This window comes from Phyllostomus discolor, chromosome 1 (assembly GCF_004126475.2).
Source record: "Phyllostomus discolor isolate MPI-MPIP mPhyDis1 chromosome 1, mPhyDis1.pri.v3, whole genome shotgun sequence".
In the NCBI taxonomy this organism is placed as follows: Eukaryota; Metazoa; Chordata; class Mammalia; order Chiroptera; family Phyllostomidae; genus Phyllostomus; species Phyllostomus discolor.
The window spans coordinates 72,995,279-73,019,524 of NC_040903.2; the positions used below are offsets into that span (position 1 = coordinate 72,995,279).

Sequence of the window (24,246 nt, forward strand, 5' to 3'; positions counted from 1 at the left end):
TCCCCACATACAGTACCACATTACAGCAACATAGGTTGCCCCGCCCTGGCAAATATCAAAGCCTCCAACACTTACAATGTAACAGGAGCATGAAGACAAAGAAATATGGCCCAAATGAAAGAACAGATCAAAACCCCCAAAATAGAACTAAGCAATGAAGAGGTAGCCAACCTATTGGATGCAGAGTTCAAAACACTGATAATTAGGAGGCTCACAGAAATGGTTGAGTATGGTCACAAAATAGAGGAAAAAGTGAAGGCTATGCATAGTGAAATAAAGAAAAATGTGCAAGGTATCAACAGTGAAGGGAGGTGAACTGGGACTCATCAACAATTTGGAGCAGAAGGAAGAAAGAAATGTTCAACCAGAAAAGAATGAAGAAACAAGAATTCAAAAAAATGAGGAGAGGCTTAGGAACCTCCACGACAACTTTAAACATTCCAACATCCGAATCATAGGGGTGCTGGAAGAAGAAGAGGAAGAGCAAGACATTGAAAACTTATTTGAAAAAATAGTGAAGGAGAACTTCCTCAATCTGGCAAGGGAAATAGACTTTCAGGAAGTCCAGGAAGCTCAGAGAGTCCTAAAGAAGTTGGACCCAAGGAAGCATACACCAGGATACATCATAATTACATTACCTAAGATTAAAGATAAGGAGAGAATCTTAAAAGAAGCAAGAGAAAAGGAGACAGTTACCTACAAAGGAGTTCCCATCAGACTGTCAGCTATTTTCTCAAAAGAAACCTTGCAGGGAAGAAGGGGCTGGAAAGAAGTATTTGGAGTCATGAAAGGCAAGGACCTACATGCAAGATTACTCTGTCCAGCAAAGCCATCATTTAGAATGGAAGGGCAGGAAAAGTACTTCCCAGATAAGATCAAGTTAAAGGAGTTCATCATCACCAAGCCCTTATTATATGAAATGTTAAAAGGGCATATCTAAGAAAAAGAAGATAAAAAATATACACAGTAAAATGACAACAAACTCACAATTATTAACAATCAAACCTAAAAAAAACAAATACTAAGGAAACAACTAGAACAGTGATACAATCACAGAAATGGAAGTCACATAGAGAGTTAGTGTCGGGGGGTGCGTGGAGGACAGGGAGAGAAGGGGAAAAGTTACAGAGAATAAGTAGCATAAATGGTAGGTAGAAAATAGACAGGAGGAAGTTAAGAATAGTATGGGAAATGTAGAAGCCAAAGAACTTATATGTATAACCCATGGACTTGAACTACAGGGAAGGAATGGGGGGGGGGGGGCGGTATGCAGGGTGGAGAGAAATAAAGTGAGGAAAATGGGACAATTGTAATAGCATAACCAATAAAATACATCAAAAAAGGACAAATGACAGTAAATATTGGGGAAAATATTTATCTTTGTTAGAAAGAGATGGAAATAAAACAGTGAGGTAACAGGTTTCATTCTTTACATTTGCAAATTTAAAATTAAGTAAATGTCAATGTGTTTGATAGCATAGCAAGTCACACATTCTTGTCATGTGGAGGGGTGTCAATCAATGGCTGCAGGTCTTCCCCAAAGCAGGTTAGTCACATATGCTAAGATTTACTATTGTTCTCTTCTCTCAGAAGAAAATGTAAGAAATGAAACTTGTTACCTCACTATTTTATTTGCCTTTCTTCCTAAACAAGGTAAATATTTTCGCTAATGTTTATTGTCACTTGTCTTCTTTTTTGAATGGTCAGTTTATGTACTCTATGCTGTACACCTGAAACTAAACAAAGTAGCATTGAATGTAAACTATGATTGAAAAAAATAAAAAATAAAAATAAATGAAGAATTTTTATCTCAGTGTTACATATAAAAGTAAAGATTTAGAAGCACTGCTAATATCTAATGTTAGGGAAGTAGTTAAACAAATGATGGAACATCAGTAAAATGAAATAACATATAATCCTTGGAAAATGTTTTTTAAATAATTATTTGTGGGATAAAATAGCTCCTATTGTTTTAAAAAAGGCACTAAAAACTATATGATTAATACAACCTAATTTTATAGTAAAAAGATGAATGCATTGAAAATGACCAAAAGGAAATATATTAATTAAACAATTATTTTTCTAGTCAGAAATAGGTGATGATAATTTTTCTTCATACTTATCTATATTTCCCAACAAAATTGTGAATATAAATTGCTTTATAATCATTAAAAAATACATGTTATTTTTAAAGGATTACAATCTATGTTCAAATAATCACTAAATCTGATATACGGCATCCAAATTAGGACCATTTTAACAGTAAAGTTTTAGTAATACAATATCATATATTCAGTGGGAATTCAGTATAGTATTATATTGATAAGTTTTATTGTAGTAAGATGTTTAATAAAGGCTAAAAACAAAGGAATTATTTCCCAGAATTATTTAGAAGAACAACTGTTATAAAACAAGTTTTGTTTCAGTCTGAAACAGCCCAGAAGTGCATTCAGTAAATTGCTCGCAAACACCCCAAATGGCGCACTTTTCTACATATGTCAACGTGGTTTGGTATCTTTCGGGGTGTTTTATGTTCCCATCCGGGCTCCCAAAAGGTCTAGATGTTCGGCCATCGAGCCGTCACATAGATTCCTAGGAAATGCTTCTCTCTCTCTCTCCTTTCATATTTATTTATTTATTTATTTATATTGGTTTTTTTCCATTACCATTTAACCCCCCATTTTGATTTAATCTTATTGTATTTTTTTCCAGTACCATTTAGTTCTCTTATACTTCCCTCTCCCCAGCAATCACCACACTGTTGTCCATGTCCATGAGTCCTTTCTCCTTTTTGCTCAATCCCCCCACCCTGTAATCTCCACCCCCACAGCTGTCATCCTGCTCTCCATCTATGAGTCTGTCCCCATTTTCCTTATTAGTTCAGTTTGTTCATTGGATTCCACATACAAGTGAAATCATAGGGTATTTGTCTTTCTCTGACTAGCTTATTTCACTTATCATAATGTCTTCTAGGTCCATCCATACTTTCCCAAAGGGCAAGATTTCCTCCTTTTTTATGGCCAAGTAGTATTCTGTTGTAAATGTTCCATAGTTGTTTTATCTGCTCATCTACTGGTGGATACTTGGGCTACTTCCATATTTTGATGATTGTAAATAATGCTGCAATGAACATAGGGGTGCTTATGTTCTTTCAAATTAGTGTTTTGGGTTCCTAATGATATATTCCCATAAGTGGAATTGCTGGGTCAAAAGGCAGATCCATTTCTAATTTTTTGAGGTATATCCATACTGCTTTCCACAGCAGCTACACCAGTCTGAATTCCCAACAACAGTGCGGAAGTGTTCCCCTTTCTCCATATCCTGGCCAGCACTTGCTATTTGTTGATTTATTGATGATAGCCACTCTGACAGGTGTGAGATGGTATCTCATGTGGTTTTAATTTGCGTTTTTCTGATAATTAAGTGATGTTGAGCGTTTTTCATATGTCTTTTGGCCATTTGTATGTCCTCTTTAGAGAAGTGTCTATTCAGGTCATTTGCCCAATTTTTAATTATGTTGTTTACTTTTTGGGGGTTGAGTTTTGTATGTTCTTTATAAATTTTGGATATTAACCCCTTATCAGATGTATCAATGAGTGTGTTCTCCCATTCTGTAGATTGCCTTTTTGCTTTGTTGATGATTTCCTTTGTTGGGCAAAAAACGTTGTAGTTTGATGTATTCTCATTTATTTATTTTTTTCCTTTGTTTCCCTTGCTTGGGGATTTATATCCAATAAAATATTGCTACAAGCAATGTCTGACGTTTTGCTGCCTATATTTTCTTCTATGAATTTTTCATGTTTCAGGTCTAACATTAAAGTCTTTGATCTATTTTAAATTTGTTCTTGAATGTGGTATAAAAAGGTGGTCTAGTTTCATTTTTCTGCACATCTTCCCAACACCATTTATTGAATAAACTATCTGTAGCCCATTGTATGTGCTTGCTTCCTCTGTTGAGTATTAATTGACTATAAAGGTACAGATTCTTTTCTGGGCTCTCTATTCTGTTCCATTGATCTATGTGTCTGTTTTTATGTCAGTACCATGCTGTTTTGATTAATATGGTCTTATAGCATAGTTTAATATTAGGTAGCATGATTCCTCCAACTTTGTTCTTTCTCAGGATCACTGTTGCTATGTGGGGATTTTGTGGTTCCATATAAATTTTAAATATATTTGTTCTAGAAATATATCATTAGAATCTTGGTAGAAATTGCATGGAATCTATAGATTGCTTAGGGTAGTATGGACATTTTCATGATATTAAATGTCCATACTATTCCATACTATGTCCATACAGAGATCCCTCTATCTCTACATTGTTGAGAGTTTTTATCATAAGTGGGTGCTGCATCTATTGATATGATCAGGTGGTTTTTAACCTTCATTTTGTTTATGTGGTGATTATTTATTGATTTGCAAATGTACCAACTTTGCATTCCTAAAATGAGTCCTACTTGATCATGGTGTATGATCTTTTTGATGCATTGCTATATTCAGTTTGCTAATATTTTGTTGAGGCTTTTAGCCTCTATGTTCATTGGAGACATTGGCCTATAATTTTCTCTTTTTGTAGTGTCTCTATCTGGTTTTGGAATTTGGATAATGCTGGCCTCATAAAGTGAATTTAGGAGCCTTCCCTCCTCTTGAATTTTATGAAATAGTTTGAGAATGACAGTTGTTAGTTCTTGGAATGTTTGGTTAAATTCATGTATGAAGCCATTCTGTCCAGGGGTTTTGCTTTTTGGGGAGTTTTTTGATCACTGCTTCAATTCCACTAGGTGCAATCTGTCTTTCATTTTCTGATTCTTCCTGATTTAGTTTTGAAAACTGTACGTTTCTAGGAATTTATCAGTTTCGTCCAGGTTGTCCAGTTTGTTGGCATGTTGTTTTTCATAATATTTTCTTACAGTCTGTATTTCTTTGGTGTCAGTTTTATTTCTCCTCTTTTATTTCTGATTTTATTTATTTTGGGGTCCTTTCTCTTTTTTTCTTGATGAGTCTGGTTAAGGGTTTATCAATCTTGTTTATCCTTTCGAAGAACCAGCTTTTGGATTCATTGATCTTTTGCATCATTTTTTAAGACTCTATTTCATTTATTTCTGTTCTAATCTTTGTTATTTCCTTCTGCTCACTTTGTGCTTTGTTTTGAATGAACAAATCCCTTAGCTGTTTCTTGTCTGGGAAACTCTTTATTTCTTTCCATTTTAAATGATAGCCTTGCTGTGTAAAATAAGATTGTAGGTCCTTGCCGTTCATCACCTTAAATATTTCATGCCACTCTCTTCTGGCTTGAAATATTTCTGTTGAGAAATCAGATAACAAACTAATTGGAGCTCCTTTGTAGTTAACTACTTGCTTTTCTCTTGTGAATTTTGGGATTCTATCCTTGTCTTTAAGCTTTGCCATTTTAATTATGATATGTCTTGGTGTAGGCCTCTTTGGGTTTATATTTCTTTGATACTCTCTGAACTTCTTGGATTTTTGTGTCTTTTCCTTTGACCAGACTAGAGAAGTTTTCAGTCATTATTACTTCAAATAGGTTCTCAATCCCCTGCTCACTCTCTTCGCCTTCTGGTATTCCAATGATGCAGATGTGGTTACGCTTCATGTTGTCCTGAAGTTTCTTACGCTCTCCTCATTCCTTTTAATTCTTTTTTCTTTTTGCTGCTCTGCTCGGGTTTCTTTTCCTACCTTGGCTTCCATATTGCTGGGTCAGTTCTCTGCCTCCTCTAACATACTGTTTATTCCTTCCAGTGTATTATTTACTTCAGATATTGCATTCTTTATTTCTGACTGGTCCTTTTTTATTATTTCTGTGTTCTTTTTCATGCTTTTAAGTATCCTTATAATCATTACTCTGAACTCTATATCTGATAAATTACTTGCCTCCCTCTCATTTAGTTCTTCCTCTGGAGGATTCTCTTGTCCTTTCATTTGGGGTCTGTTTCCTTGTCTTTCTACTTTTGCTGCCTCTTTGTGTTTGTCCCTATGTATTATGTAGACCTGCAAAGACTCCAGTGCAGACCTATGTCAGATGCTGCCTGTGACTGGCCCTGAGCAACCTGTTTGGAACTATCAAAAATCCACAGCTTTTGGCTCCCTCTGCTTGGCCTGGGTTTGTGCAGAAGGAACCAGGGTGTGCACCAAGGTCAGCTTTTACCAGGACTGGGCCCAGGAGAGGGTCAGCTAAAGTCTCAGAACTCCCAGAGATCTGCCTTAGTTGTTAAACTTAATCACTGAGAAAACCTCCAGCTGTGTTCCTCAGCAACCAGCTTAAGCTCCACAGGATAGGGCAGAGTAATTCCTGTGAGTGAGGCTATTGCTTCTTCTCGGGCTACAGCCAATTGGTGGGGAGTGCTCTGCCTGAGAAAGCTGGCTCCTGCCGTGTAGGGGATGACTTGGTACATGGGTTGTGGCAGCTGTTCCTTCAGTTCTCTCCCCAAAACCACCAGCCCCAGAGTTCTTCATGTGTCAGTAATGCACTCTGCCCCACTTCTGGCAAATCCCAAGGTAAGTGGCTGCAATTGGAATTTTGTGTTTTGTCCTTTTACGAGGCTCTCTCCATCTCCAGCCTTTGCTCCCTAGTGGACAGGCTTTTCACAGATGGATGTTGTCTGGTTTTCTTTGTATCTGGGCATCTCTGGTGCTATAGGCTGAGGAGCCCATCTTTGTTTTAGAGCCCACACTACTCAGAGGGATCCCTGGCCACTGAAATATCCCTCCTCGAGGACTTCAGCTGCCACCCATGGGAGCCCAGCTAGCCCTCTCACACCTCTTCCACAATCCCTGTCAGTCTCATTGTGGTGAACTGGTTTCTTCTGTCTGTCCTGCGTTATAGAGCCTCTCTCCAGCTAGTGTTCAGTTGGATATTCAGAATAATTTCTATACAATTTAGCTGTAATTCCAGTTTAGTCCAGGGAGGAGGTTTGAGCAGCTTCCACTTACTCCTCTACAATCTCGGATCCCCCGGAAATGTTTTTCTCATTTATAGAAATGGAAACGAACACATGATTACGGCAGGTTTTTGAGGTGTGGTGTGTGTTAAAAGGAGGTTGTTCTTATGAAATATTCCTTTTGAAATTCAGAGCTTAGAGAAAGCATGAGTTTGGTGAGTATAACTTTGAAATGCATAAAAGAGCAGCTTTAATCTCATTTTATGATTGGCACCAAACAATAAGCAAACTATCTTTTTATTCTTCAAAACACAATATAGGCCTGGCTGGTATGGATTGAGTAGCGGCCTGATAACCAAAAGGTCACCAGTTTGATTCCCCATCAAGGCACATGCCTGGGTTGTAGGCCAGGTCCCCGGGTGAGGGTGTGTGAGAGGCAACTGACAGATGTATCTCTCACACATTGATGTTCCTCTCCCTCTCTTTTTCCCTCCCTTCCCCTCTTCTCTAAAAAGTAATAAATAAAATATTTAAAATAAGAACACAGTAGAATGTGTGTGCATATCTGTGGTGTTGGACATTCATGTGTACACATGTATGTGTGTGTTGTTCAATGTAAGTCAAAGGTTTGAAAAGTTCAACTGCAAACACTAATGAATTTGGCATCCTTCAAGCTCTGTCTCGTAAGGAGCAATTCTAATGACAGGCCCGTGACACATGCTCTAAGGGAATGTGACAACAGTCTCAGCTGGGAGGACTTCTTCTGTGGAGACCTGCTTTCATCTCCCATGTGTTTGCCCAGGCAGCATAGACCTTTGGTGACCAGGCTGGGAGCTTCAGATACACCCCAGCCTTTCAACAACAACCAAAGAGATCAGTAGGTCAAGAGGGCCATAAACTCACCACAACAGATTAGATGGTTACAGAGACAAAGTCACCTGAAGGGACAATAGGAAAGTTTTACTTCCTGATAATTTTGTTTTCTTCATTTTTTTTCTGAAGGAGGTTCAGGAGGTTCAGGCTTTTCAACTTTTGTTAATTTTCCTAACATTATAGTGACTCTAGACAGGCACTGCTGCTTTTCATGCCAGCTGCCCCCCAAAAGACTCATGCAAGTTCACGGTAGGGAAAAAAATGTTCTTCGAAGATTACTGGAGTCACATGGAACGTCTGTGGCCTTTTGAACATTTGATCATCAGAAAATAAAGGGCAGGTAACATTCTCTTGCATGGCTTTGCACAGACCACATTCTACTAACGCTTGCTCCTAGACTCACTTTCCTCATTTCCATCCTAGGTGCCTCTGTTAATTTATTTTTTCTAACACCCCCTTCATGTCTTCCTCCATGTGGTTCTTTGATCATCTGGTCATTTGTTGATTTATTCTAGTATGTAACAAACATTTATTGAACATCTACTATGTATCAGGCATTTTAGTAGGCATTAGAGAAATAGAAATTGTCACCATGGTCTCTGGTCTCAAGGAGCAAACAATCAAATTGGGCTACAGAAAAGAAAAGTAATTTACTAGACAGTTGCTGCAATGAGGCTGTACACTAATGATTTCACAATACGGCTTGCAACATTATACACTTACTCTTACACTGTGAGTCTGCGGGTAAATTGTGGTTTGGCAGATTGGGTTAGGCGGCTATCTTTCAGGCTGTAAGTTCGCTGTACTTGGCTCCAGTCTGTGAGTTGGGCTGAGATCTTTTCTATGTGTGTTTGTTCTGAGGCCCTGGTGGGAGGGGCATGCTTTTCTCATGGCAGGTCACGGAACGTAAAAACCCAAACTAAACCACACAAGCACATTTAATACAATGCCTGCTGACTTTTTAACAGCTGAAACAAGTCACATTGTCAAGCCCAATGCCACTGGAGTAGGGAAATATACTCCACCTACTCCAGTGCACTATAGGTCAGATGATAGAGACAGGGCATGAAGAACTAGCAAGATAATCTAATCCACCACACAAATAATGACAGTAAAGTATGACAAATGGTACTAGAGAAGTATATTTAAGGGTTGGATAAGGTACAGAGACTTATCTCAGAGGAGGGGTGTGGCAGTCAGGGTCAACCAGAGAAGCAGGGGCAGTAGGATAGATAGATGGCTAGACAGTTAGTACAGGGATTTGACTTCACACAGTTCTGGCAGTAGGTTAGGAAGTCTCTGTAAAGGTTTTTCCTCCACATCTGATGCTAAAGTTGATGTCCACAGGCCAAACAGTCAAGAAAAGAAGGTGATGGTAAAGTGGGGGTGGGAGAGGTCAAGGGCAGGCTAGAACCCAGAAATCTGAGCTGGAAGTGCTCAAGGATGGACTGAACACATGTCAGTTCTTGTTGCCTCTGCCTTGGTGACCTTGAAGGTAGAGGTAAACACATAGCCCTGGCCCAGAAGTGACAGACACTCAGGGAGGATCGTGGGAGGGTAGAGCAGTTACAGGCCCAGCCCGCCAGCGACAGTGGCAGTTGCTTCCCCTCAGTTCTTCACCCCCCTGAGAATCTTCCTGTGGCGTACCCTCCCCAGACACATTAAAAATAATGATAAAGTCAAGTCTGGGAAATGTAGTTCAGCCAAGGCTGGTTGACAAATTACAGAGCCATGACAAGGGAAATCTAATTCCAGTAGGAGAAAGAGTAGATCAGGAAGTGCTTGAAGGGAAGGTGATATTTGAACTGAGTCTCGAAGGATGAGCAGCACATAACCAGGAAGGAGGAATGGCAGTTCAGGCAGGCACAAGGCATGGGAAAGGTAAGGTTCAGGAATGTGGAAGATCCTTGTGTGGAAGCCCAAAAGCCAAAGTCCCCAGGATCACACTCCGAGTCAAAGTCAGGTATAACTTGCTGTAGCAAAGGAGCATGCTCACCAGTGTATGATGGGGCACCTGAGAAAAAGGAGTTAGGAAGGGACTTAGTACGGACATAGGGCTTGTGCGCATACTAGAAAGTTTTAAGGAAGCAGACAGTTCTTGATTGGGTGTTTTTAAGAAGTATTGGGTATTGTTATTGGCTGAATTGTGTCTCTACCCTGCCACAAATTCATGTAATGAAATCCTACCCCCCAGTATCTCATAATGTGTCTGTATTTGAAGCTAGGGCCTTTAAGGAGGTAACTAAGGTTAATGAGGTCATAAGGGTAATAGAACTGGGTCCTTATAAGAAGAGGAAGACACAACAGGGATGTATGTGCGCAGAGGAAAACCTGTGTGGGGACACAGAGAGAGGGTGGCTGTATGCAAGTCGAGGAGAGAACCCTCAGGAGAAACCAGCTCTTCTGATATCTTGATCTTGGACTTCCAGCCTCCAGAATTGTGAGAAATAGATTTCTGTTGATTAAGCCACCCAGTTCACAGTAATTTTTTATAGCAGCCCCAGCTGACTAATCCAGGGATCTTGGTAGTTTTATCTAAAGATTAGGAAGATTAAAGCAGAGCCAGACATCACTGGGAAATAAGCAGTTGGAAGAAGGGGATATTTCATTATTGTTGTAGCTGCAATGTCTTTGTCTTTCTCTTGTTCTACAAGAGCCTCAAAGTCTGATTATTTCTGTGTTCTGTAAGAGTTGTTTATAAGTTGGAAACATCATGGCCTACCAGCTGCCAGAGCTGTTTCTAACTTTCTCATTGGCATATTTGGAGAGGATTCTCATTTACTGATCCAGAAATTACACTGAATCCCCATTGCTTATTATGTTGAATCCAGATTCCTTTGCTCAGTTAATAAGATTCACAGTCTGGCCTCATTCTTCCTAGTTTCTTTAATTTCCCTACATTTGTCAATACTTGTGCTATTTTATTCGGAATTTCTTTTCACTGTCTCCCACATAAACTGTCTTCAGTCTGGTCTCCACTTTGTGGCCTCCCCATGTGTAATCATACTTTTTAAGATTGCCTCAAATCTTATTCCTCCATGAAAGACTCTCAGATTGCTCCAGCCAACTCCCACCTTTCCTTCCTTGGAGCTCTCATGGCTCATAAACTACTACAGCAATAGATAATCGATTGTCCTTGTTTTGTATGGGTAAGTTCTGTCTTTCTAACATGATCATACATTCTGTGAGGGCAGAGCCCATGACTAGTAGCTCCTTTGAATTCAACTTTAGAAAACTAACATTGTAGTCCCTCAAAAAGAAAAAAGTGTGGTTGATTGGTTTTATCATATTTTTTTTTAACTGGGACTGTATTCTGACATCTTTGTATTTCCTTTGCTACTGAGGCAATATCCTCTACTTATTTATGTATTCAGCCAGCCAGCAAGTATTTTTGAGCACATATTTTTGTGTTCAGCACTTGACATTTAAGCTCAATAAATAAAGCAGAAATAAATCTGGTGGGAGTTGGAGATCACCAGGAGAGTTTTGCATGAGTAGGAAACAGCATGAACAACAGCACAGAGGCAACAATAACCAGGTATTTGAGGACTCAAAAGAAGTCTGTGGGGAAAGAGCACAGTGTGCCAGGTGAGAAAACACATGAGACAGGGTTGGCGATGTGGGTAGGCCTCATGACCCCGTTGTGCGGCTTGGACTTCATCGTCAGGGCAGGGGGAAAGTTCTAATGGGTTCCAAGCATGAGGCACATATGGCCATAATTTGATATTAGAGACATAGCTGTGTGGAAGAGGTAGAATGGATCAGCACTGGTGAGACTGGCAAGAGAGGGTCTCCTTGGAAACCCTGAGAGCCTGAATCAGGGTCATGTAGGTGGTGAAAAGTCAGTGGGTTCCAGAAAAGGTATGGTTCTGCTGACTCTCACTGCTTCGCAGGCAATTTTTACTCACAAGCATTCTAGTTCCTATATATTTATAGTCATCAAATCATGCTTTGGTTATGGGATTGAAGACAGACCCAAGGTTTTGTTCATCGGGGTGAAGTTCCCTCTGTAATATACTCATGGGTGCTTTTCTCTAAGTATATGTCACTTCACTAAAAAGTTTAAAATAGTTGACCCAGGAAATGTTCTCCAAGTCTATAGTTTATAGTTCCTGATAACTTTCAGAATCCTTATCTGGCAGCATTCACAGACATCTTCAAAAATGACTTTTGCTGTTGCTTTTCTGTTCTGTAAACTGGGTTCGAGATGCAGATGTGAAAGTAGCTCGATTCCCTTTCAAACTAGGCTGTCTTCTGTAGTTATCGCCCCAGTTCCCGACGGATTCCTGAAACTTTCAGAACCTTCCTGCCTCTTATTTGTACTGCCCTGCTTTTTCGTTTAGCATCCAAACAAATAATTCATTGGGATCAGATACAGCAAGGTAGCTCAACGCTTGATGTGCATATGTTTTCTCTCCCCAGCTAAGTTTAAAACTCTTCAGTAATATGTCCAAACCTCCCTTTCACTGAAGCATCCTTCTTTGCCTCCTCCTCAATTTTTGATTTGCCCTGGGGTTCTGGTCTTGGTTTATTTTGTTGCCCTCGCTACTCCTCCTGGCTGCTCTCATCACCCATGCAGGAGGTAATTCTATGCCTCCTCTACTCGGAAGGCCTGCCTGCAGACATCGCAAGCTCAGTTTATCCACGGTGGAATCATTTATCTTCCCCATCTACTCTATTTTACCTTTTTCTGTTGTTTTTTCCACCTTTAGCCCAATTGTCCATGTTAGAAGCATCAGGATTATGTTCCACTCTTCTGTATTCATCCCACCTATTCGGTTGTCCATATAATGATCCTGCTGCCACTAAAAGATCTTTTACCACCTTATCTCTGAGGCACAGTGAATACAGCTAAGCCTGACTACCATCTCCAGCACTTACTGCCAGTCAACTTGGGCCTTTCTTCAACTCCCAGGCTCCCAATGTCCTTACTTGTGTAATGTGGACAATAATACTGATTTACTGGATTGCTCTGATAATGGAGTTACTCAGTCTTACATGGAGCATCTCAGATGATGGCAGTGAGTGGTCCACGAGTAGGAGAACCAGCCTCACAGTCCACGTTACCTCTTCCTTGTTTGCTGGCTTACCCACTGCCTCCATGACTCCGGGCCTCTCTCTGTTCTCAGTTCATGCTTGATGCTGAAACCAGAGCTAACTTTCTAGAGCTGCTCGAAAACCTTTCATGGCTTCTGTCGCCAATGCTTGGTGTGGATTGCTGTGTCCTTTCTGCCTAATCTCCATCACCCCTTTGGCCTCTAGCACCTTTCCTTTGAAGATTGTGACTTAGTCATGTACTTAAAACATTTTATATATACATATAAACACACACACACAAATTATATATGACAGGAATAGAGAAGTCAAAGTAATGTTGAATATCTAGCCCTGTAGGGTGAAACAAAATAAAATTAATACACTTTTAAAAGTGAGGATCCATCTCATTAGGAACTGACTTAAAGAAATGAATGTGGCATTTAATAGCGTTTACTGTCTTGTTTTGTTTTGAATGGCAGGCAGAAGATGGAACTAATAAGAAGATAACTTGCTGCAGGTCCCTGGGGACCCAGTGAGATAAGAGGGGAGTAAGCAGGCCTTCCCTGGGAGAAGGAGATCAACTCACTAACTTTTCAAACTATGGCACAGTTAGCTAAAGAGTTAAACACACAGAGTAGATCTACTCCTGCAAATGAATGAAGCAAAAATTAGACTGACTTCTGATTCTTGTTCCTGGCCTATAAGGACACTGGCTTTTTCCATAAGACATTGTAAAACTTATCCTCCAACTCCCATTGCCCTTAATTCTGAAAGTTTGTCTACTCATCTCCTCGTCAGTGCCCTGTCCTACCTGCCTGCAGTTCATCAGTTCCCAAATGTCAGCGTTATGGCAAGTAATAAGGGAAATATATTCATTGATTACTTCATTCTCTGTGTACTCATACAAATGGTGAGTTAAAGTTCCAAAAAAAAGTGAAGCAACAGGCTTTATCATTGCATGTCAATGAGTGTATAAAGTCCTTAAAGTCAGGAATAGGACCTCCTGATCTTTCTGTCCCTCAGAACTTCTAGCCTACTGACTGTTTATAGTTGAGCATGGTGAGTTTTTCACCAATTGTATTATATAGCTGTAAGCCACTGAGATTAGGTCACTTAACAAAAAGAATGCTTCACAGAGAAATCCAGCCATTGAACAAATGTTTATTAAGTGTCTACCATATGCCACATATTATTCTAAAGTGGTGATAAAACGAAGTTCCTGTTTTTATGCAACTTAGGTGCAGGTGAGGGAAGAGATAATAAACAAGTATATAAGTAGATAATATAATTTCAGAGAGCAATACATTCAGAAGTATAACATTTAAAGCACCTGCACATTCTGTAAGAGCTGTATTATGGTTGTTTGGAAAGCATCTTTCCCAGGCCATCTGTGCTTCTCTTTCATCTCTATCATAAAACCACATGAATTCCCATCTTGGTCTCACCTTCGCATGGCAGACTTGTCTACTTCACTGATGGCCTTCATTACACTTGTGCTTTTAACTTCTTCGGATTCCCTAAGATCAAAACCACTAAGAAAGAGGGATCCCCAAGTGCACCAAACTCCATGTCCATTACAGAAATCTCTCTGACATGGCAGTTTGAGCAGGCAGAATGGTGGCTGTGTGTGCATGTGCCTGCCTTAAAAATAGCAATAATAAGCTTGGCCCATCTCCTGTGCAAATGTTAATGCCTAACTTATATATAGTCACCTCTGGCTTTCTTAAGATTTCCCATCTGCCCAAGGGCAGCCGTTGGCAAAATATTAGGCCAAAAATAATCACTCAATTGTGAACATGTTATTTGCTACGTTATAAGGGTTCACAGACCGAAATTAGTTATTTTATCAATGAGGCTATTTATGATGCTCTTTTTGTGGGAAATCCTTTACTTTCTTCTTTCTGTGTTCAATGAACCTTTCCCTATATGCACAGAAAGAGTTCTCTAAATCTGCTTCATGGTGTCTGTTTTTAGAACTCTTTTCCTTCATGGCAAGCCGTCACTATTACTCTTTATAATAATAGTTCTTAAATTGATCTAGTGTCTATTTTCAAGTAGCTTCTTGGAGCTCTGAGTACTTTATGGCTTATTATTTATACCTACTTATTGATAAAGATGATACTTTCTAATTTTAAGGGGCTTTACAATTATTCTTGCTAATTACTCACCTCCATAGCCCTCTCATCCTAGAAAACATTTTGAAGGTGACTAAGTAGTCCCTTGGCTTAGGAAGGAAAGTCAGTTTGGCACTCAGGGCCCATGGATTTGTTACTGAGATAGTGGCCCCCTGCTTCTGAAATGTGACTTAGAGGTAGTTTTTGGAGTGCTCAAGTGCAAGGAACTCATGGTACACGGATCCTCAGATTGCCATCAAACCCTTTCTTTACTAACACTGCTAAGGTTTTACTTCAGGCCAACTGTCAGTTTTATGTTTCAGGTTGTGACTTGTGATACCTGTGTCCCTTTGCCTTTGGAGGGTTTTCCCCTCGAGGCAAAGGGGTCACTGGCATCTGGAAGAACAGGACTGTTCCATATTCCATTCATTCCAGCTCCCGCTGAGTGCCGCTCTGGGCTGGTCCCTGTGCAGACTCTACTGCCTTGCCCCTCTTTGCCCTTGGAGACCCTTCCTCTGAGGTTCACAAAGACAATCAGGAACTTTGTGTCTCCTGCTCCATACCAGGTCTGGGTGGAAACACATCCACTAACACACAGATTTAACAACTTTACTCAGCACCTACTGTGTGTCTGTCATGCACCAAGTATGTTGGAGATCTATTTCTTGTAGACCTTGGTCACTGCTCAGTATTTACCAATTCTCTGTTGTTGTTTCATCTTTTATAACAATATGGCATGTTTCTTAATTAAACCTGGCAATTTGTGGTATCTGCTATGTCCCCCTGCAAATTCATACGTTGACATCCTAATGCCTTATGCAATGGTATTAGGAGGTGGGGCCTTTGGCAGGTGATTAGATCATGAGGCAGAGCTCTTGTGCTTGGGATCACTGCTGTTAATAAAAGAGACCCCACAGGGTTCCCTAGCCCCGCCTGTCACAGGAAGACATAGCAAGAAGGAGCCAGCTGGCACCTTGATCTTGGACTTCTCACCTCCAGAACTGTTGTGGTTGTTTACAAGCCAGCTAGTCTGTGGTATTTCGTTATAGCAGCCTGAATGAACTAAGTATCTGAAACTAGCAACTAAATAGATTTTACGTCCTCCATACCTCTGCATTCCAAGAGTGTTCTTTTAGGACAGGAACCTGAGAAACATGCTAGATTTCTGTCCCACCCTTCATCAGAGGACTGATCTGTGTTCCTTGACCCTATGTCTCCAGCACACCTCATGTCATACACTCCCATCGAACTGGTACTTCCCATTACCCTGGCAACGCAAACACTCAAATGCAAAGACAAGACAGGCATACAAGGCAGAAAAAAGTTGGTGTCGTTAATGTTGCATTTAGAAAGTTAGCTTTTTATTGTAGAAATTACCTATAATTTATGACTGCACATATAATGTAACTTTAAAGGGCTGATTCTCAGCTCACCCCTGGAGTCCCACATTGCAGTGCTTTTCCAGTTTTTCCCTCACCAAGTTCACATTACTAGCTAAACATTTCATTTATAAAGTTAAAAATATCTTTTGGGATATAGAGAACTTTGCGATAAGCTAAGTTTTTGTTTTGCTAATTATCTCTGTTAATCCTTTTGAAAAAATTTCCCTACAAAGTTAATAATCAGGATTGTTAAATTAACTGCCATTGCAGATAACCCCCCAAATAAAAATTTGTCCCCTAAAGTGCTTAGTCTGCCTAGTTTTAATTCAACCTTCAGTTGAAATAACTCTTTGAAAGGAATTGATAAATACTAGTAGTCAAAAATATAACCTTTTAATCAATTTTGCATTAATCTACTACCTAACCTCTAAGGTTATCACACTGGAACAGGGTGCAGTTCGTTACACCGAACACTTAGAAGCCCCGCCTTGCTGGGTGTGTGCCTAAGCCGGTTGCTTGCAGGTGGCCGCACTGTGGCGCTGTGGCTGGAGTGCAGGCCCGGGGGCTGTGGGCTGAGTCCTCACGCTCCGTCATTACTGCACCTTCTGTGGGCAAGTCGTTCCATCTTCTTCCACTTGAACTTACTTTCTCAGCTGAGATGTAAGATTATCAGCCCTGCCTGCCTACAGTGTTGTTATGGGGACTAAATTAGCTAATAAATGTGAAAGGGGCATGAAATTTAAAACATAATCACATGTAAGGAATTCTCAGTATTGTCTGCTGTGCCAACTAAATGACTGAATTAAAATAAAAAGTGTGGTTTTTTCCCTGCATATTTGTTGAGGAAACTACATAAAAAGAATTTTGAAAATAAAATACAGTTGACTTTTGAACAATGTGGTGGTTAGGGACACAGTTAAAAATCCATGTATAACTTTTGACTCCCCCAAAACTTAATTAGTAATAGCTTACTGTTGACCAGAACCCTTACCAATAACATAAACAGTCAATTGACATATATTTTGTATGTTATATGTATTATGTACTGTATTCTTACAATAAAGTAAGCTAGAGAAAAGAAACTGTCATTAAGAAAATCATAAAGAAGAGAAAATGCATTTACATTACTGTATTTATTGGAAAAAGTCTACATATAAATGGACCTATGAAGTTCAAACCTTGAATATGCACAGGCCAATTGTAGTCCTCTCTCCAAAGTTCCAAGAGTTAAAAATAAATTCATCTCTTTATTTAGCTAATATTTATTAAGTACCAGCTAAGGGAAAGTTATTTGATTTAATGGATTAAGAAGTACAAAGATTAATCGAGTGTGGATTCAGAATGAATCAAAGACGTACAATACAATATGCAAATGTAAAGATAGCATACCTTTTTTCTATTCATTCAGCTTTACAATCACAATTTCAGCACATACAACTGGTGGATATAAGACTTTCAATCTGTCAGTAATGGAGTTTGGACAAGTCCAACACTCTTACCTCTGTAGTTGTCTCATTATTTAGGTACCTACACTGAAAAGGAAGTGGAGAGAAAATTAAATGTTTAATGGTTTGATTCAATCCCAGTCCTTATTATTATGGGCCCATAATTCATTTCATTATAGGAATAGCAGCATGTACCAAAGCACTGGCTTCTGATGCTAAGGATCTATTTATGGATAAGCAAAAGCATTATCATTATATGTTAGGACTTGCTTCATTGTTTAGGCCACACTAGAAACTGGATGGAAGTGTTAAAAAAAGGGATTTCTGTCTGAGCAGCATATTCTTACCTGTCTCTAACAGACAAAACTGTGGTCTATGGCAGTTCACTCATTCTCCTTTTTACTAATATTGGCAGTGGCAGAACACACCCAGTTTCATTACTGCCTGGCTCTTCAGGTGCTTTCAAACACATTCACTTTAGTCGCCCCCACTTAGCTGCTGGGGCAAAGAGAGCTGCAGAGAGGTAAAGGGACTGTTGCCTCAGCACCCACCAGTGGTCCCCAGGGCACGGCTCAGACCCTTTATCTCCAAGGTCTCTGGGTCTAAGCTCATTTACATGACGTTTATCTGGCTCCCAAAGAACATCTTAGATTTTTTATACTGTCTTTCCCTGGCAAGGTCATTCACTTTTATATATTCACTCTATAACTTTCATAGGCTACAAGGAAGGAAGGAAATGTAAACATATCGTGGTTCTAGGGCCAGGGCTCTCATTTCATTATTTGACCTTTGTCAGGTTATTTATCCTGTTAGCTGACTGCCTTCCAGAAATAGCGACGATGACTGCTGTCACCTTGGCTTATTGTCCTCAGGCCAGTTGATACTCTAAGCGAGATTACTGTGCAGTGGAGAGTAAAGAACCTTCATCACCCTCCAGAAGGTCTCCATTTCCCTAGCTGTGGGTCAAGGCTAAGTTCAGAGGTCAGAGATCTACGAAGATATTGGGGTATATTTCAGGTCTTCAAATACGAAGGAAACGGGAGCTCATTGTTCTTTTCTCCACCCCTCGATTATTTCCACAAAAGCTTGAACTCCAGGCTGTTACTGAGGAGCATGGTTGTGTTGACAGGAGACAGGTGAGGAGGTACTTGGAGCCTGGAAGTGAGAAAACTAGCATCCAGTGACCCAGATCTGTTTCGGGCTGTGTTCTGTGTTGTTCCATCCAGGATGAGAGCATTTTTGGTTTCCCATCAGCACACACCTCCTGGAGCGGTGCCTTCATTTGCACTTTTGGACAACTGCCTATTATGTCTATAGCATCTCGTCTTTTCTGTGTGTGTTTAACTTGCTGTTTTCCTTGGCTAATCTGCACAGGATTCTTTTAATTCCAATAAACACAAATGTAATGTGTATTTTCCCTGGCTAACTGTATGCTAAGCTCAGTGAGTATAATAAAGTAGGGAAGCAGGTTTTTCTTATTTTGGAAAAGAGCACCCAATTGGCCTTTCGAGGAAGATGCTCCAGTGTCAGTTAGGACTTCAGTGTGACAATCTGTGCATTGCCTGCCTCCCTTAGATGCCCCACATCAGGTTGATTATGGCTCTGATCTGCAGGAACTCTGTTAAGTATATCCAAGTTCCCTAATTTCTGTCCTCCACATCCATGACCCAGGGTGGGACTAAGGGTCTTGACCTTGTCACTGTTCCTGAGGACAAGACTAGAGGAACTGATGAATCCAACTGTGAATTGAGTGTCCCAGAAAAGAGAAGCAAAAATCCTTTCCAGCACACCAATCTATCCAAATCTTCTCTTGTTGTCTGTGATGCCTGCTGATAGTTGATAACAAAAAGAAAATGTGAAATTTGCTCTGCTATTAAATGTATAGGAGAAAGGTAAATGAGTCCCTTATTTTTCTTTCCAATTTTTTAAGACAGTAATTAGGAGAACCAACACCAGCCAGGCTTGAGTGAATGCACACAAGACCCCTATAGGCAGCACAGTGTACTAATGTGAAAATATGCCTAGACAACATAACTTGTCAGAGAGGATTATTTCTATTTAGTGAGTCTGCAGGAGCCCCTTTGCTCCACCATTCAGAATTTGACTAGACAAGAGAGTGGGGCAAGAGAGAGAGAGAGAGAGAGAGAGAGGGAGAGACAGAGAGAGAGAGAGAGAAAGGGAGGGAGAGAGGGAGAGGGAGAGCGCGCGCATTAGTGAACAGCTACTGTGGCATTGATGTTTGAGCGCACTTCTGAACTGGCTTTGTTGAGACTATCAGTGTCTCAGTGCAGAAAGCATGCGCTGTCCCAAATCTGCTGTTACTATGAGAAATGAGGAGCTGCTTTTAAGGTATGTTGTGGTGGCCTTTGTTTTAATGTATGTTTTTCTTGTTTCCAGAACTGGCTGAAACAATAATCATGCTCTGAAGCAAGTAGCTTCCTTATCTTAGAAGAGAAAAAAATAATCTGGAGAGGAAGAGAGAAAGAGGGAAACAAAATCGAGACCAAGAGATTGGGAGAAAGAGAGCAAGCGAGAGAAAGGAAAGGGACTGCTGTGTGCGAGTTCTATTTGCACGAGTTGCCTTTTGAAAGCTTAGCATGTTTTTGCTCGCTGCGATTTGTGAGTGGCCAGTGGCTCATTTTAAAGGCTCTGAATCTAGCTGTTGGTTTGTCTTTTCCTTTGCAATGTCTAAGCCTCTTTCATTATTATGCACTCTGCATGGAATAATCACCGAAAAAGAAGCTAAGGAGACCCCCATATTAGACTTGCGTTCCAAATACCGCTCTAATCTGGACTTAGCCTACCTAGATAGCCCTTCTGTGTTACCAGGTTTGGGTCACTTTATCCTGTTTGCCAAAATGTGTACCTGTTTAAATACCTCTGTTCATGCACGGCGTTCTGGGTCCCATGTATTGAAAACAAATATTTGTTTCCTCCATCTATGTCAGGGTTCTTTCGCATACTGAGAATGAGCCACCACTGACCTTTTGGAAGCAGAGAAAGAATTATGAGAGAATTGGCATCCTGCTTTGAAAAATGTAGTCTTTTGTTTATTTGCTAGCAGACATTGTAGCACTGAATACATCTTTGGGTCTGACAATGGGACCGGTTGAACAATGGAGCTGTCAAACTAGCTTAATGCATGTCTGGGCCTTTTTTTTTTTCTTTCTAAACACCCTTTTTATCTGCTATAATCTTGTTTGTATAGACTATACAGAATGAAAGCTTTTAGCACTACTTGTTTGTGGGTTTTGTGCTTTTAAAAAATTTAATATGTGCCGTTCATAGAGCTTTTTGCATTTTGCAGCTATGTCGGTTGGATTAAGTTAGAGATTTATTGCTTACCTCTCTGTTAACTACAGAAAGAAACATATTGATTGAGACTGCTTGTAATACCATTATCATTCCGGCAAATGCCTTGTTATCAGACATACCCCTACAGTATTTATACTTGGGGATTTAAAATTTGCCAATTTGGTGAACTTATGGAAGGTAGCAAGAGAGAGAGAAGTTAAGAGGGATATTTCTATATTTAAGTAAATTATAATTTTTAGCCTGTATCTTCACTCTTGACATCCAGATAGACAAACAGTTTAGAAATTCAGGGGCAAGTGAGAACTTTTGCCCTTATAATTTTGGTCACAAACCATTATTATAAAACCTTTTAAGTTGGTAAGTTACAGGTCTCTATGGAACATACTGATTTCTGAAATACGGTTATGTGCTCATAAGACGCATTTCCACGCAGGGCAAACATTTCTCACGGCTTCAAAAATCTTTCTTTTATAACATAAGCACTGGTTTCTAAGGTGAATACAGCGAGACTTCAAAAAGAGAAAATGGAAAAATCTGGTTTGAATTTCTCATAATATTGAAATGATTTTTCTTCTCATACTAGATATAAAAGAACAGACCCTATAATATTAAATGGTAATTGATTTCCATGAAAATCATCTCACTGAGATTGGTTTTCATAAAGAATAATTTTTACCTAACATTTTAGTATTTTGCTTTAATTAGCTGCTTGTGCCAGAGCAATATTTTGAAAAATGTTAGTAAATTTATGGAGAGAGATTAAGAACCTAATTTCTAAAAACAGAAGGGGAATCATTTGAAGGGGCAAAACTTTAAAATATTTAGTGATAAATATTTCCTCTTTGATTATATTGTGGTTTAAATTAGTGATATTACTGGTAAATAAGGAACAAGATGCATTTCTTATGAAAACACAGTTATGAAATATTAACTGTTTTTTAGAGTTTGGACATACATTTCAATTTTTTAAACTTAAGTTGAAATGTTATGAAATACTTAATTCAGAATAATTCAAATTAATGTTACAGGCTAAGTAAATTGCATTCTCAAGTATAGATTTTTCTTTTATGAACAATATATTTGGAGCCTGGGCAGACCCAAAAGGTATCTGCAGCATAATGATATTTTAAAAGTTACCCATTGTGCATAGAGTGGATTTTGAATGCGTGCTTATTATGTTCTCCTACTTCCAATGGGATCTGAACTGCTCACTCCATCGGGTATGCCAATAATTGCTTTTAGGATGAGCTCATAAAAGATAATTGGTGAAGCTTTATAACTGAAGCTAGCCCACATTTGCCAGCACACCTAGATTCTGCTTTCCTGAGAAGTTTTTATTCCAAAACAAAGGTTGCAAAGCAATTTTTTGTGGTTTGGAAGAAAAGTAGTCTCTTGTGCTTCCCAGCTCACTGTAAGTAGGATACTGAAAAAAAAAAAAAAAAAGATATAACTTCAGAACCTCCATTTTGAATTTTTGACTAAATTATAATTACTTACCTGAGATCTATTCACTTGGACTTCTTTCTGCTCTCAGGTCCAAAAGGAGGGAAACCCCTTCTCATGGTTTGGTCCATTACAAGCCAGAATTCAGAGACCCCATTTCCAGCATTCCACATACATACTATCTTTTCCTTTAGCCTGATGGGAAGGCGTGAGATTGTCTGAAGTTGGCAAACTTGTCTACACCTATTTTCACAACAGTGTCAAGATATGTAATCTGTATCCTGCCATCAGCCTCTATGTGTGATGATTCCCCTCGATAGTGACCTAAACAAATACCAAAGTAAATTTTAAGTCTAAGCCCAGACTTGCAGAAAAGGAACAGCAAAAGATTCAAACTGGGAAATGGCTTCTTTCAATAGAGTAACGATTATATCCTGAGCCCGGTCACACACAAGCCTCGGAAATACCCATTAGATGTGTTCGGTCTGAGATCTGTACTCTCAATGTATTAATTAGTATTCCTTTATTTGTTAAAATAAAACCTCACCATTTTTCTTTTTCTTTTCTTTTTTTTTTAATATGAGTGTATACAATTGCAAAATATCCTTCTGGGGCTGAAAAACAAAGAAGAGTATTTGATTAATATTCATATCTGGAACTTTACAGCAAGTACAGATTGTGCTTGAATACATAGGAAGTCATTCCAAGAGTGAATCAATACTAATTATTGTAATCAGGGGGGTTAATTAGGTGAAAATGTGGCTGATGGAAAGTTCATTGCTCACAGCCCTGGAAACACCAAGGATGATGAAAAGAAAGGTAAAATGCAGAAGGAAGAGTGCAGTGTGGGAATGATTGCTCCCATTCAAGGGGTCAGGCTTTGTAGATGAGAAACACACCTTGATTTGGTGTAATCGTGGTAGTGAGGAAATTAGAAACCTCCGAGTTAGGTTCCTGGATAGAGATTTCTGTAAAAGTCACTAAGACTGCAGCTTCTTTAGTGGTGTCTCATTCAGCTCCAGAGCATCTTTCTGTACCTCTTCAAGCGGTAACAAGTAGTCTGTTCAGTTGCAATAACGCTTTCGATTGTCCTTATTAGCCTTTGTGAATTTCTTTCTACATTTTGGTAATTCCTGGGGGATTTCCCCTTTCATAAAACTATTGATTGCTTCTCTAATGTTTATTGGCTTTGGGAGTTTTTCTAAACTCACAGTGACTTTTATTCTGCAGGAAAAACAAGGCAGCAGTGGTTTAGAGAGGATTAAAATCCATGGCATTTTCCTTAACTGACATTGGGAAGAAGGTGTCAGAGGAAGGAAAGCATATGCGAGGTTTTAAGGTTGTAGCCCATTAAGACTCCGAATGAAGTGTCCTAGAGCTATAGCATCTTTCAGATCACGTGGCACCAATCTACAAAGATCGGACTGAGATGGAAGCCAGGCATACATGCAAGAGAGAGGAGGGGAGAGAGAGAGAGAGAGAGGGAGAGAGAGATAGTTTGAACCTCCACTCAGTTCAGAATTGTGCTGGTTAACCCTAATTTGGGATGAGGTATGAGGTACAGTTTGTTCCCAAACGTGATCTTCTGCTTTACTTGATTTTAAGAATTATCATGCACAGGTATGCTTCTCTTCTCCATAGCGTTCTCACTGTGACTGATCCCAAGCACATTTTTTTTTGTATGTCAAGACCATCAGAGTTAACAGGAAACAACATCTGTGGGGAGAGGATGACACTGGCC

The 24,246-nt window shown here is 39.5% G+C and overlaps 1 protein-coding gene across 8 annotated transcripts in view; it reads left to right on the forward strand.

Moving 5' to 3' along the window:
* Positions 1-24,246, forward strand: part of CELF2 (CUGBP Elav-like family member 2) — a 501,843-nt gene that overhangs the window by 173,868 nt on the left and 303,729 nt on the right. The window contains exon 1 of one of the 8 annotated variants that reach the window (XM_036024636.1): positions 19,933-20,096. The exons of 4 other annotated variants lie outside the window; for them this stretch is intronic. In XM_036024636.1, coding sequence (XP_035880529.1) covers positions 20,044-20,096 — 53 coding nt within the window. In that variant the 5' untranslated portion in view covers positions 19,933-20,043. Of the gene's footprint in view, positions 1-19,932; positions 20,097-24,246 lie in introns of those variants that run through there. 3 more of the 8 variants (XM_036024625.1, XM_028507266.2, XM_028507260.2) reach the window with 3 other exon arrangements.